The sequence below is a fragment of the Typopeltis vanoorti genome, chromosome 8, assembly GCF_054136105.1.
Source record: "Typopeltis vanoorti isolate ZY-2024b chromosome 8, IOZ_Tvanoo_1.0, whole genome shotgun sequence".
NCBI lineage: Eukaryota > Metazoa > Arthropoda > Arachnida > Uropygi > Thelyphonidae > Typopeltis > Typopeltis vanoorti.
The window spans coordinates 56,667,497-56,683,091 of record NC_143556.1 but is presented as its reverse complement, the minus strand read 5'-3'; the positions used below and the strand labels follow the sequence as shown (position 1 = coordinate 56,683,091).

Below are 15,595 nucleotides of genomic sequence, written 5' to 3'. Positions count from 1 at the left end.
AGGCTCGGCTATTGCTGTTACCCTCCTGCCATGATCAGAGCAGCTCAATAACACCTTATCCCTTCACTGTCCTCTACAGATAACGGGGAAGATAAAAAGCATTCTTGCTTCGCCCCTTTAAGCCAGTCCTTATAAGGACTAAGGTATCTGATGTCGATTAGGAATCAATCGACCGTGAGATGTCATGATGAGATGTCATGATTGATTCATTCTATCCAATACTCTTGAAGGGTAATGGATGGCAATGCTGTAGCCAATGAAGTTCTAACAGAGGCTTGGCTATTGCTGTTACCCTCCTGCCATGATCCGAGCTTTGATTGCTCAATAACACCTTATCCCTACACTGTCTTCTACAGATAACGGGCTGTCTTCTACAGATAACGGGGAAGATGAAAAGCTTTCTTGCTTCGCCTCTTTAAGCCAGTCCTTATATAAGGATAAGTATCTGATGTCACCCATGTGGTAGCCGGGATAAGAATAGCTCCACTGCAAATCCATGCGTCTCATAACAGGCGATTAAATGGACGCAGAGTTTCGCTCTCTCGGGTTTCTTCCGGAATTCTGCTCCCGGTGAGGGCGCTTAGACCTTGGGGGGGGGAGGATTGCCCTTGGAGAGCATTTTGAGTCTCTGGGGAGAGTTTTCTCCGGGATGGGTCTCGTCAGTGGACGCTTTTCCCTGGAAAATATGAGCGGTTCTGCTCGGTGGGGGGGAGTCACTGAGTGGAGTCAAAGCTGAGTTGGACGGTCTTTCGACCATTATAGAGTGGTCTAGGGATCGTCCTAATTTTTAGAGACGGCTTTACTTACATATCAGCCCATGCATGTCGTACGAAGCGACTAAAATCGGTACACATGGAAGGTATTGGATGGCAATGTGGTAGCCAATGAAGTTTTAACTGAGGCTCGGCTATTGCTGTTACCCTCCTGCCATGATCAGAGCTTATAGTTGTATATTATTACCACATCCATACATTTTCTTTTACAGATAACGGGGAATATGAAAAGTATTTTTGCTTCACCCATCTAGCAAAAAAAAAAAAAAAATTGGTGTCATTTCTTTAAGTTAGGACTTTCACTCTCTTTTCGTTTTAGTTTTGCTGATTTTTGCGTGCATTTTACAAAACGTGCATGGGCTTAATATTTGTTTTGCTTGTCCGGACGGACGTTATTCTTGAATTCTGGCTGGATGAATTTTTATTAAATTTCAGTAATGGGAATCATTTAACAAATGTTTTGAGTCTTTTAAGTTTGGTGTCATTCGAACCATACAATGGAACAAAACAGTTCGAAATCATATATATATGTCAATTTATTTGATTCGAATTATTTGAATGACAAAACAAAATTATGTATATAGCATTTGCCATAAACGGCTTTAAATGCAATCGTTGTAATATCAGCATATACACGATAATACTTTTTACAAAAGGCACACTTTCAGAGCTGTGTGCAATCATTTCCTAATTGTTGTTGTTCAGAATGGTGGTTATCAATTTGAAGGGAACTCTCATGCAGGATCAGGATTGACAAACACAGCCTTATGAATGCGATGCAGCTCTTTACGCACTTCCTGATGGATTAGAATGCTAATCCATGTCTCGTGGATCTAATCTGCTGAAATTTTGCACATAGGCAGTTTTCTGGTGTGTAATGAGAAAAACTGGAATACTAGAAAATTTTTGTTTTTAAGTAGCCGAAAAGGGTCCAGAATACCAGAATGGAATTTCTTCCGTTCTGTAGACCACAAAAAAAGTCAACGCCATATTTCACTACCTTCTATCTTTTACATTTCAATAAATAAACGAATAAATTTACATTCCGTCTTTTGAATAGGCTGTCAAAAAACTTCTTTAAAAATTCCGATACTGTCAAAAAACAGAAAAGATTAATTCCGATAATAGACGATAATAATTAATTCCGATAATTCCTTCTCGCTTAGATGATCCCGACTCGCTCCAGCCACCATCTCGCAGGCTAATTCTGACTTTTCTGCAAGTGCTTCCATAAGCACGGCTCCAGTGAACAGGAATCCATCATTCCTCAACTTTCTGCTGAACTTACATCGAGTAAAGTCCATTCACTTTTCAACTACAAACCCACCAATCTTGTTTCTACTCTTTCAATTTCATACTTCTGTCCTCCGGAATAGCTTTCTCGAAGAACGACAACCTTGAGATATTTAAAGAGAACTTTAAGAAGTTTTTCCTTCTCTCAAACACAACCTTTCGTGTATTGTGAAAAACAAAAACAAAAACAACAACAGCGGACTAGACAAGCAAATCGCTAGCAAAATATAAGGAATGGATTGATAGAGGTTTAGCTATCTGGCAAGGTACCACTAATAACCAAAATAATTGGACTCTGAGTTTCTTGTCTTCTACAAAATTAATTTTATCCTTCCATGAAATGAAGACTTTCAAAAAGAAATTATGGCGGAAGTGAATCGGATAACAAGAAATACGTTCGTGGATCATATTCACAAATAAATACAGCGCTATAGATCGCTGGAAAAGATGAAACTAAAAGTGACGGATCGATTAGTCATATTACAAGTGGTTAGTTAAAAAAGCAGAAATGAACGACACATAAAATGGCGCGTTTCCTAATTACCATTGTTTTACGGAAGTTCAATTTATCCATTCATTATCATCATTACAACTAACCTTGGAATGTTGTTTGTCTTTCTCAAAATGGTTAAGCACCTATTAGATTTATTTTGTTCGTCTGTCCGTCTTTACATACGCATATGTTTCAAACATTACCTAGTCTTGAAAGATTTTGTTTAAATTTGTTCAGATTTGTTTAAATCTGACTTGACTTGCAGGATAAAATTAGGTAAAACTCTTCACAAAAAAAAAAAAAAAGGGAGAGAGAGAGCTCTATTCTAGCTGGATGAAATTTAATAAACCTTGTTGGTTAAGTTCCGTACTGAAACGTCTATGGAGTCATCTCAACTTTGGTTTAAATAGGATTATTTTCCTGTTGGTTTGTTATGATGCCGATAATATTGCAGTAATATTCTGGAATAGTAGGTTACTAATTAATCTCTATTTAATAATTCTTGCCGGCGTGGTTGGCCGAGTGGTTAGCATATCCGCTCATCAGCCAAAAGTCTGCGGACTCGAATCCCGCCATGGTCATGGATGTATGTAATTGTCTGTGAAAATACTGGTGATGGGTGGTAGATGGCGTTTGTGTAGTTGCAGGGTGGAGACAGAGAGTTGTAGAATAGGTACCCTCCCTCGATGAGTCTATCGACTCCCTGGAAGTGTCACATAATAATAATATTCTCATAATCTTTACTATTATAATCGGAATGTTTAATTAAAAAACAGTGCTACAAAGATGATATCTAGATAATAATTACACTTACATATAATCTAAATGATAAATAAAAGATAAACTGATCAGGAATCTATGAAATAAAATTTCAATTAAGCGTCATTGTGTTATTATCGTTCTCATTGTGTCTCTAGCTTTCATGGCTTTGGATGTCCGCGTGCGAAACAGTGATTTTGGAGTCACCATGACTTTATTTAGAGTGCAGAACTGAACAGGCCATCCAATTTTGGTGAACATTAAACGGTTGTTGTAGTAAACAAATATCATTGCATCCATAATAACAGTAATTAAGATATTACATGGTTGTCAAATGAAAAGAAAGAAAATAGTGGGCGCTGTGATTAGTGAAACTATCGAACGTACTTGAGGTCATTTAGTGGAGGTCATTTATGTATAGGTGGTAGATTGGGCACAAATATATTCCAGCATTAGTTGAGCAATCTGACGAGAGGAATCTATTCCGCATAACATTCACACACTGAAGAACGTGGCCACCACGAAATAGAAAGGATGGAAGATGAGAGGCTGTAGACCATAAGATGGTAGATTGTAAGTAGATCTCTGTGAAAAACCAGATCAAATTCCTTGGAAAAACTTAAGAATAAACTAATACTTTGATTAAGATCACACAAACTTCTATATCTTACCTTTTGTACTTCAGGAGCGAATACTTCTTTTGGGCCTTTTTCAAATTTATCCATATTTTGAAAGTTACTGGAAAATTACACATGGCTTTTATGTAATATGTTGATAACTAAGAAATTCAACATGGTATTTTGATTATATTGAAAACTGAAATATAAACACAAATCTAACTAATCTTTTTAAGCTTTTCAGACCACCCCTCGTATATATATATATATATATATATATACGAAGGTGGTCTGAAAAGTTCTCGGCCTAAAATGAAAAAACGAATTTATAATTTCAATTTTTTATTTTTATTTTTCAACACAATCTCCCTTAAGACTAATACTTTATTCTAGCGATGCTCCAGTGTCATTATCCCATCCCTGTAGTAGTTCTCAGTAAGATCTGAAAAACAGCTGCAATCACCTCTTGATTCGAAGAAAAACGCTGACCAGCGAGGAAGAGTTTTAGTTTTGAGAAGAGACAGATGTCAGAGGGAGCCAAATGTGGGGAATAGGGTGGATGTTCCAACAATTCATAGTGCAGATCCCTTAATTTCCCATTGCCAAAACACCTTTGTCGGAAGGTGCATTGTTCTGATGAAAGATGATTTTTTTCTTCTGCAAACCGGGTTTTTTCTCACGAATTTTTTCGTCTAGTCTGGTTAAAAGATCAGAATAATATTCCCGGGTATTGTTTTATCCTTTTCAAGATAATTACTAAACAAAATGCCTTTAGTATCCCAAAACACCAATGCCATGACCTTTCTTGCTGATGGAACCGACTTTGTGTTCTTTGGCGCTGAACAACCAGCTTCTGTCTTCTGTTTTGACTGTTGTTTGCATTCTGGTGTGTAATGGCGAATCCAAGTCTCATCCATAGTAATAAATCGAGGCACAAAATCAGTTTTATTCTTGTTAAAACGCTCCAAGCACTGTTCAGAGATTTTCATGCGAGTGCGTTTTTGTGCGAGTGCAACGCCCATCTTGCGCGAAGCTTTTTCATTTGGAATTCTTCATGCAAAATATATCCTACACGTTCTTTTGAAATGCCTGTAGTCTCAGTAATTTCACGCACTTTGACTCGCCGGTCATCCAATACAAATCGTGCACTTGATCAATGATTTCTGGTGTTGTTACACTTTTTTGGACGTCCTTCACGTGGATCATCTTCAAGACTGGTACGTCCACTTTATACTTGGCAGCCCATTTCTTAATTGCCGGAAACGAAGGAGAAGAGTGCCTATAAACTGTTATTAACTTCGAATGAATTTCCTTTTGGCGTTAAACCTTCTTTTACAAAGAATTTTATAATGGTCGAGACCGAGAACCTATCAGACCACCCTCGTATATATATAACTCTGGAGAAAGTCACTTTAGACCTTGAAAATAAATCATGTAATCAATTCTGTTAATATTAATATCACCTGCTTTGTACTACTCATAATAAAGTCAACTCTTTCAGTATGGTGGTACTGCTAGGAAATATAATCAAGCTGTTTCGTTCCTTGCAACCATATATTCATTGTCTACTGATTGTTATTTGAAAATAAAGAAAGAATATTGGATTACCAAGGTTCTGGAATCATTTACAGTGAACAAATAGGTAACTTGAATTCATCATTGCTCAGAATATTGTGTGTTTTTTTGTGATCCAATCAATACCAGGCAAGGAATGAGCAACAAGCACCAAACTCACTTCCCCAACGCCGATTAATTGCATTCAGCATCAAAGTCATGGAAGTCCTTGAAAAGCCGGAATAGAATTGCACAGAACAAAAGTTCTGTGCAATTTGAGAGGTTTGTTTTTCCTTTTAATAAATGTATCATTACATTAACTATTTGCTTGCCAGGCGTCTAATTTTTCAAAAGGCTGAATAAAAATGGATTTAGATCATTTGATCAATGTTTAATTTGAGTTTCAATTAATGTTTAATTAATGTTAAATTCTTTATCATTCAATGCTTTATCTTAATTTTTATATTCTATTCTGGAACAACTCTTTTTATGTTTGGATAGCATCCCTACTGGCGAGTAATTTTGGCATCTCTGATTGTTCTCATTGATACTATCTGTTGATCATACAATGGGTAACTACTATCACGAACCTTATAATGAGGGGAGTCCGAGAACCTAAATGAATTTAGGTGATTGTTACTGGTAACTTTTGGGAAATCAGTAGAGAGTCGGTTTCTATCTTCGCCATCTCAGTAAGGTTACTATGACCTTTACCAGGTTTGCATAGATATATATAAAACCTAAGTTTCAATTAATGAACTATTAAAATGAAGTTCTTGAAAAAAAAAAAAAATAGAATTCAGCTCTCACAGTCAGTCCACAAAGTTCTGTTGAATACGCATAAAATTATTGATCATAACATTATGCAAGCAAGAAAACTATAACATTTTTTCTTGCATACTATATTACACTATTATAATTACGAGTTCATTGCACACTGGCACATTTTTATGCTGCTTACCTTAATATTGACTTTACTGTGAGCGGCTTGTTAGGTACATGAGAAAGCGAAATTTTCTGGGCTCCCTAAAATATAACATAAACATTATTACTTAAAGAAAGTTATTAATATTATTTAAATAATATTATTTTTTTAAAATTTATGTAATAATATAAAATCTCTGCATACACCTTTTTGTAACTTGAATATTTATCACTTATAAATACATAGTAAGAGTTTAAGTGGGATGAGATGGATTCATTCAATCCAATACCCTTGGAGGGTAATGGATGGCAATGCTGTAGCTAATGAAGTTCTAACTGAGGCTCGGCTATTGCTGTTACCCTCCTGCCATGATCAGAGCTTTAATAGCTCAATAACACCTTATCCCTACACTGTCCTCTACAGATAAATAACGGGGAAGATGAAAAGCATTCTTGCTTCGTCCCTTTAAGCCAGTCCTTATAAGGACTATAAGTGAGATGCGGGGTGGGTGGAATCAATCGACCGTGAGATGCGGTGATTGATTCATTCAATCCAATACCCTTGGAGGGTAATGGATAGCAATGCTATAGCCAGTGAAGTTCTAACTGAGGCTCGGCTATTGCTGTTACCCTCCTGCCATGATCAGAGCTTTAATTAATAGCTCGATAACGCCTTATCCCTACACTGTCCTCTACAGATAACGGGGAATATGAAAAGCATTCTTGCTTCGCCCCTTTAAGCCAGTCCTTATAAGGATATAAGGATAAGTGAGATGTGGTGATTAATAGCCTTGGAAGGAAATGGATGGCAATGCTGTGGCATAGATAGATAAAACTTAAGTTTAAATGAAGTTCAAACAGAAGCTCGGCTATTGCTGTTACCCTCTTGCCATGATCAGAGCATTAATAGCTCAATAACTCCTTATCCCTACACTGTCCTGTACAAATACAGATAACGGGGAAGATGAAAAGCATTCTTGCTTCGCCCATTTAAGCCACTCCTTGTAAGGACTAATTCATTTTATTGCTGTTACTCTCTTGCCATGATCAGAGCTATATAGCTCAATAAATGCCTCCGTAGTGCAATTGGAAGAACAATACATTGCGCCCTTCGATTGGAATAGGCCTAAGTTCGATTCTCGTAGCGACGGGAGGAATCTTTATCTGGACGATTTCAATCGAAGGTGAGTTAGCCGATCTCATACGGAGGTAGCAGGGTTTTTTCTCCCAGAAACTCGGGTTTTTCATCCCGCATACAGACAAATCGGCCCTTCAGAACACACGTAATTTACAGACAAAATATACTAGTAGTGGTGGAGGTGGACGATAGATGGCATTGATGGAGATGATTCGTGGTAGAGGTTCGTGTAGTGGTAGAGACCGTTGTAGGTGTCCCCCCGCGATGAGTCTTCGGACTCCTTGGAGGTTTCACGAATAATAATAATAATAATAATAATAATAATAATAATAATAATAACACCTTATCCTTACACTGTCCTCTACAGACAACGGGGAATATGAATAGCAATATTGCTTCGCCCCTTTAAGCCAGTCCTGTAAGGACTAATTCATTTTATTTTAGGACAAGGTAGGATTTCAAAAGTACCAACAGAAATATCAGTCTTGTATTCGAATTATTATTATGTTTTAAATATAATAATAAATATATATATATTTTTTTTTAATAAAAACATTATTTGAATAAAAGACTGATATTTCTGTTGGTACTCTTTGAAATCCTACTTTGTCCTGAAATGACTGGAATTCATAACAAGGATTGCTTAAAGTTATTTGAATTTTCTACCTTTTTTGTTATTTCCACATAATAATTAAAATCATTCCACTCTTTCTTTTATGATTTTTAGGACATATCTAATTATAGCAAACATGTGAATCAATTTTTCATTTCACTTTTTGTTTCAATTATGAAATTATTACTACGCCTTCTAAAAGTAACTGAAATTATTCTAGATAATGTCTTAATATAGGATCATCTCGTTTAAACCAGTGACGCCTCTTTAGAAATTGTTTACAATAAATCCCAATTTAAGCCACAATATATTATTTTTTTAGCAGAATAAAAGAAATCAGAAGAAATTAATGAATTTTTTATTATTCCATTTTTGTATTTTTTCTAGAAATTGTTCTATTTTTGTTATTATAATTGTTCTATTTTTTATTATTTCTAGAAAATCGCCCAAAGTAGTTCACAATATGGAACAATTTGTAGAAATATTTTATTTTATATTCTTTCGAGAATTTTTATTTATCGTTTGTAAAGTGTTTGACTTTTAAAAAACAGAAGTATAAAACTACAACAGTATAAAATCCTTGCTGAATTTCTATTTAAAAGAACGCCGATTAGTCTTTTGCTGCCTTAGCCTGCGGTATTATTTTTTTCATTCCTGCTTAAAGAGGAATCTGTTAAGCAATTTCTTACAACAAAAAGCCCTGGATGGATGGATTAGTGTATCTAGATTACTGAGTCCTTACTCAATGTGTTCTTGCTGTTCTTCAAGTGAGAGCGTTTCAAATGATGGTTAACTCTGGTTTTCCATCTCGAAAATAGGCAAATTAGCCAAAAGAAACATGCGGTTTCTTTTGAACGGTATTTGATATCTTATTATTGCCTAGTGTTTAAGATACTTTTTCAAATAAAATTATTAATTATCAGTTATTGTTAACTCTATAATGCTTAAATATTGTAAGTATAAATTAAAATAAGGTTATCTTCATTATTTTCATAAACATATTTAATATAATTAACTTGTTATGAGGAAACATGATTGAAATAAATATAGATAAAATAAGTTCTAGAACAGTGTGTGTGTGTGTGTGTGCTTCTGTTTAAACAAATCTATAGATATAACTGAAAAAACAAATATAACTTGGAACTTGTATGTGTATAAACATACAAGAATATTATTAATATTAATACTTTTGATTATATTTACTTCTCCTAAAACGTAGGATGTATTTTTCTTCAAAGTTTTCATTTTGCGTATTCTCTGCCATTAATTTTTTTTTTTTTTTTTTTGTAGTATGTATATGAGGAAAACAAAAACAGCCGTTTTTTTTTTTTCCCCAAGTATATTAGTGAATCGATAAACACAAAAACCCATATTTGAGCAATTGGTGAAAAAATGACCATTATTACTTCTTTGGCAAGCAACAAATGTAGTTAAAAATGATGTCACAAATACTATAAAACCGAGTTCTCGAGGAAAAACCTGCAGAAAAAATAAACAAACAAAAAAAGGAATAATTGTCGTCAGTTGTAAATATCTTAGAAAGATTTTTCAGTCTAGACTGCTTTCGAATCCAGATTTTATCAACCGGAGTGGAAATGCCATGTCGTCCACGCCATTGCATTAAGGAGGTAAGCGAGAGAGAGAGAGAGAGACACGTACATTCATGTTCAGTTCGAGCTTAGTGCAATTTTGCATGAAACAAAATATTTACATGACTTCAAATTATTTATTGATTTATTCTATAGCATTAATCTAGATATATAATTTTTTCTGATCTAAAAATAATAATATGAACCAGTAAACTGTTACAAACAAAACACATTCAACATTATGCAGTAAATCATTTCGATTTAGCAATATCTTCCTTCCACACGAAGGATTTATCAACTTCATAAATTGAAAATAAATGTTTTGTTTCCCCAAGAAAACCATTACATCAGATAGACTGTGCAATTCAGAAATGTCTTTAGACTCAGCAAAATAACAAAAATAGGAATTGTTTTCGAGGACATCGTTCAATTCAAAATTTATTTTTATCCTTTGCATACCAAAACTGACAAGCGCCTCTCTAATGTTAAGGTTCATGGAGAATATGCAAAGTTGACCTAATTTTCGCAGCACTAAATGAAATCTGTTTAAATATTGTCCTAGTTTAAATTTTGAGTTTTATATTTTCAAACAATTCTCCATTCAACTACAACGATGTTGTTTAACTAATTAATGTTTTTTTTTTCATAATTAAGTACCCTTATATTTAAAGAACAAGTTTCAGATAATTTTTAGTAAAATTGTTAATAAACGTACTGTTTTCCTCCATAAAATGGCTCTGTACTGTTGTATTCCCTGCGCATTTGCATCTGTAAGGACAACCGATAAAAAGAATGGACACCTTTCAGCATCAGCGCCGACGTAGTTTTGATGCACTGAAGGAAAACAAAATGAAATATTTTTAGTACTAATGCTTTAATTTTTAAAGCAATTTAATGATATTTACTTAAATTTGTTCGATACTTACATTTTCCAAGGAAATACTTAAAATACCATCTGGTCTGATATTCTGGATTTTCCAGCACCGGTGTACTGGGTGATCCGTATATCTAAAAAGAAAACGAAAAATAAAATTATTTGTTTAAATTAAATATTATGAAGATTCTTAATAAATTATATTAAACAATCGATTATATATCGATATTAATATAACGTTTTATTTTAATCCGTTTTAAAAAGTTATTTAAGTCAAAAATGAGCTTCACCTACTGTCTTTGTGGAATATTTATTAGTTTTGGTGTTGCAGGATTCATTTACTTATCAATCAATAATCGTAGAAAGGTAATTCCTCATTTATTGTTATCATTAATGAAAATTTAGAAATGAAACTCATAGCAAAATTATAAGAAATTGCAATTTTTCCTACTAAATTTTTATCGTGTTAAGGAGCAACATATAAAATATTCATATGGCAACCAAGCCACATTGTTATAGAAGGTGAATACCCCCTAGACTTTGGGATATAATAGGATCATTTCAAACACTCAGGAATGATGAAAAAGTAATACTTTACAGAACCTAGAAATTAAAACTTTAATCTCTGGAAAACAAGAAACTTATTTGAGTAACTATAGCTTCAAGAAAGTTCATAAGAGAAGACAGGGAGAGTGCAAGGTAGAGGAATCACAGCAAAAAATGTTCTCCTTGAAAAAAACAAACAAACATATAAATGAAATAGTTTTATAACCTGGCTTTTTTACACAACTTTCAAAAACTAGGAATGTATACACTACTGACTAGCCTTGAAACACACACATATACACAACTTCTAGTTTTCTTTTTTCTTTTTTAAGCTTTCTATTTTACCAGACTCATTTCAGATTATTTAATGACAGATCTCATCTTATAACTTCATTTCGAATTTCTGTCTATAATTCAAAAGAAAGAAGAATGCAGCTTCTTGTTCACTCTAATGTGAAGATCATTTAGAAAGTTCTGCACTCTGTACTCCTGCTGTTACACCAAACATTTATTTAACAAAATACATTTATAGGACTTGAACATAATCTCCATTCCCGTGAACTCAGATATGTCATTTGAAACATGTGGCTAGTTATTGCGGGATATCCATGGTAGGTCGGATGGCTCCTCCATTTTGAAGTATTATTTTCTCGGAATAAAAACATCAGAAAAACAAAAACATGATGTTTTTATTCTTTCAATTGACGTAAAAATGAAAACAGTTACATAACTCCAATGACCACATACTTTGAAATGATCCTCACATATTATAAACCTCTCTCTCTCTCTCTCTCTCTCTCTCTCTCTTGCCTCAGACGTTTCTCAAATGAAGCATTATTTTGTTTCCTTATAGAAAGCAATTCAGATAATTAGATGTAATCTCATTCAAACTAAATTCTGAATTTGAAACAATGACACAACGATATGTTTTATTTAATTTATTGTCTTCTACTTTAATTCGACTATGAAGAGTCTAACAGGATTTCCTCAGTTCTCTTATTATGCCCATATTTCTCTTTTTTTTAAATCCAATTTTGTATGTTGTTCAGTTTATCCATAGCGAAGAAAATTCCCTTCGCTGCTGATGAATCGTAATTTCGGTAAAGTTATTAATTATTAACTTGAGAACGGGAATGACTATGACAACTGATAGTTTTTGACTTTGCTAAAACTTTTGATAGGATTCAGCATGGAAGACTGTTGCATAAGTTGGAGGATATGGCATTGAATTATAAATTACTAGTTTAGATAAGAGGATGGGTGAGTGTCAGATATCAAAAGTAGTGTATGAAGTATGAGTGTAAAACATTTAAGGTGACCTCAGGGATAGGTCCTTAGTCTATTGTTATTCATTCTTCAACCTGTTAAATTCTAACAGATGACATGCTTCTATTTGCTGATGGCGCAAGACGGGAAGGATAATCAGGAATGCAACCGATATGCAATACTTGCAGAATCATTTGAATAAGCTGGAATTGTGGGTATGTGAAAATGGTTATCGATTCAATGTTAGTAAATATAAAGTCATTCATTTTGGGGAAATATCCAATAGTGTATTATATTGGCGGGATTATACTAGAAGAAACGGATCATGCTAGATATTTTGAAGTGCTAATAGGAAAGAAATTGAAGTTCGTGAGGCACCTGATAAAAATTGCGAATACAACTCGCAATTTTCATTTTTCCTTTTCATTTCAGAATAATCACAATGCTGAAATGAACATTGACATGGAAGAATAAGAAAGTAATTTTGCCACTTTACAAGGCTTTGATACGACTTCATCTATGCTCAGATCTAGTGTCCTGGTTTCCCATGGTGATGCAGACAAAGCGGAAAGAATACAAAGGAGAATGTTAAACATATTGAGACTGTGGAATGTAGATTTTGAACTGTTATTCAGTAGATAAAGGATATCAGTAGATATTTTTTTTATGGAATGCGGGAAGAGGAAGAGAAAGCATCCATGGAAGCTAAGAATGAATGAAGTAGAAAGGGACGAGATCTAGATCTTTCTCTCATGGAACGACGTGTGAATGGCTTGCATTTAGAAGTTGTATGCATGTATGTAATTGAATAAATTCAAGAAAGGTACATGAATGATGATTAACCTCCGTCGATGACGCTTTGACTTCTTGAAGGTCTCTAATAATAATAATAATAATAATAATAATAATAATAATAATAATTTGCGCTTCGATTTCAATTTAAAATTGTTTCACCCCTTTTGATTTGAAGCATTTCTATTATAGAATCATACTAAGATAAATAATTCCAGTTCTTAAAGTTGCTTAAAATTAAAATAATTTCGCAAAAATATTGCTTTTTTAATAGTTGGATTAACATTTTTAAGTTAAAATTTTCTAAAATTAATTTTTAAAAATAAAAAGCTTGTATAGTCAATTCGATAAAGTATTATTCTATGAAATTTTGGATATGACACTAAAACGATACAGATTCTATGGGGGAACTACAATTTGAACACCACTATTAGATTTTCTTAACGGAAATATAATAGCGAGGTAGAAACGGTAGTTTTTATTAGTGGAAATGAGACAAGAAACGTAAATATGATTATAATTGTCATGAGGAATCGCATCTTATTTTGATAAATTTTTTGAAAATGAATTTTTTTTTCTTTTGTTTTTGTAGAACTTCGTATCTATCGAACTCATTGATGTATATATCAGTATAGTCGTGAATCGCGATTACAAAATTTTTATTGATAACAGGAAAATCAATAAACATTCTCCTGTCACACATTTTTCGTTCTACTTTATTCATGTCTAGTGGGGATTTGATTTCTCTAGAGGTCCCATTGAATATTCCATTCAAATGATAAAAGAGAAACGTCAGAAAACGTAGAGTGCATATAAAAGAACTGCAAGAATCATATAAGACTTATATTCACAATACATTGTAAAATGAATATTACGATGAAGTATATCTTTTCTCATCTTTTCATTTTAAAAGCGAATTGGTGACTTCAAAACATTGAATGTTACCAAAATTCTTTTTTTTTCCCAATCTATGTAAGGCGCAATACTTATGATATGAATTTTCCATTTCATGATTATTTATGCTGAAAAATTTCACAATTTCATTTATTTTTTATTCTTTTAGCAAATAATAAAGTATTTGTTATATTTACCTATGTAATTATATAAAATTAGTAACATCAATATACTAAATTACGTTTCTATTATTATATTTAAAATTACTATAATTTTTTTTAGTACACCATGTAATATATTTTATCTCTTTATCTAAAATAATAAGGCCAGAAAAATAGTTTTTTTAGTTTGTTATATTTTGTACTTCTCATTCTTCTATATCAACATAAAGACCGTAAGAAGACAATATTATTCCCCTTTGGGAACATTTGCATCAGTGAAAAGTGATTTTCTATCAAGCCTTACACACTACTTAGAAGTATCCTTCACAGAAAATGCTCTGGTAGTCAGTAGATTAATATGCTTATCTGATACCTTCTTACGCAACAAAGCGCCTCTCCCTCTTTTATATTTATTTTACGTAAAAGTTCAAAGATGTACATCAAATGCTTCCACTATAACTGTAATCATTTGGGGAATAAACTCCTTTTCCCAAATCGCTATCACGGCGAACCTCTTTCGTGAATTTTATTTATGTGAAATGTGGCGCCTTGATACGATTATTAGATTACAGTTTAGAACTGCATCAACTAAATAACCTCCTTTAAACCACTAACTTTTAGGACTTACAAGGTTCTTCCTTCTTGTGTCTAAGAAATTCTTCCTAAGTGATAAGCCGAAACACTTTTTTTTTGGTCGATGATGCTTTTCTATTTATTTTATTGTATTTTTAAATGAAATTTCGCTATTGATCTTTTGTCTTCTAAAAGAAATTTAAATTTTCATTCTTTATCCTTTTATTAATTTAGATTTTCATAAATTATATATTTCACACACACACACATACAGAGAGAAAGAGAGAGAGGGAGAGAGATCTCTCTTGTATGAGAACGATCTCAACAAGTTTTTCCTTTCTTTTTATCCACTTGTCCATAAAACGAAACTCTTATGTTGGCTTCACTCAAGATTCCAATTCAAAATGTGTAATAAAATGAATATATGACTATTTTTATGTAAAAAAATGTCTGCAGAATTCAGTCGAGATTTTAAAAGTGAGTTTTGGATAAAATAATGTTTTTTACACTACGGAATTCGTTTACAAAAGTAGAATCTATATCGAAAGTTATTTTTCATTGTAAAAAAAAAAATTGTTTTGTAGTAAAAATATTTTTATTGTCGAATTAAATTATTTATTAAATTAAAAGTATGGCGTGATTACCCAAAATTAAACATATGCGTTTTACCTCTCTCTCTCTCTCTCTCTCTCTCTCTCTCTTTCTCTCTTAAAAAAAAGCATATAATAATTAAGTG

At 33.1% G+C, this 15,595-nt stretch overlaps 1 protein-coding gene across 1 annotated transcript in view; it reads right to left on the bottom strand.

The window, feature by feature from the left end:
• Positions 1-15,595, bottom strand: part of LOC150104009 (GTPase-activating Rap/Ran-GAP domain-like protein 3) — a 135,230-nt gene that overhangs the window by 42,641 nt on the left and 76,994 nt on the right. Inside the window, exons 4-7 of the mRNA XM_090396376.1 lie at positions 10,680-10,761; positions 10,469-10,587; positions 6,451-6,515; positions 3,990-4,056 (exon numbers count right to left, since the gene is read on the bottom strand). Coding sequence (XP_090252502.1) covers positions 3,990-4,056; positions 6,451-6,515; positions 10,469-10,587; positions 10,680-10,761 — 333 coding nt within the window. The remainder of the gene's footprint in view (positions 1-3,989; positions 4,057-6,450; positions 6,516-10,468; positions 10,588-10,679; positions 10,762-15,595) is intronic.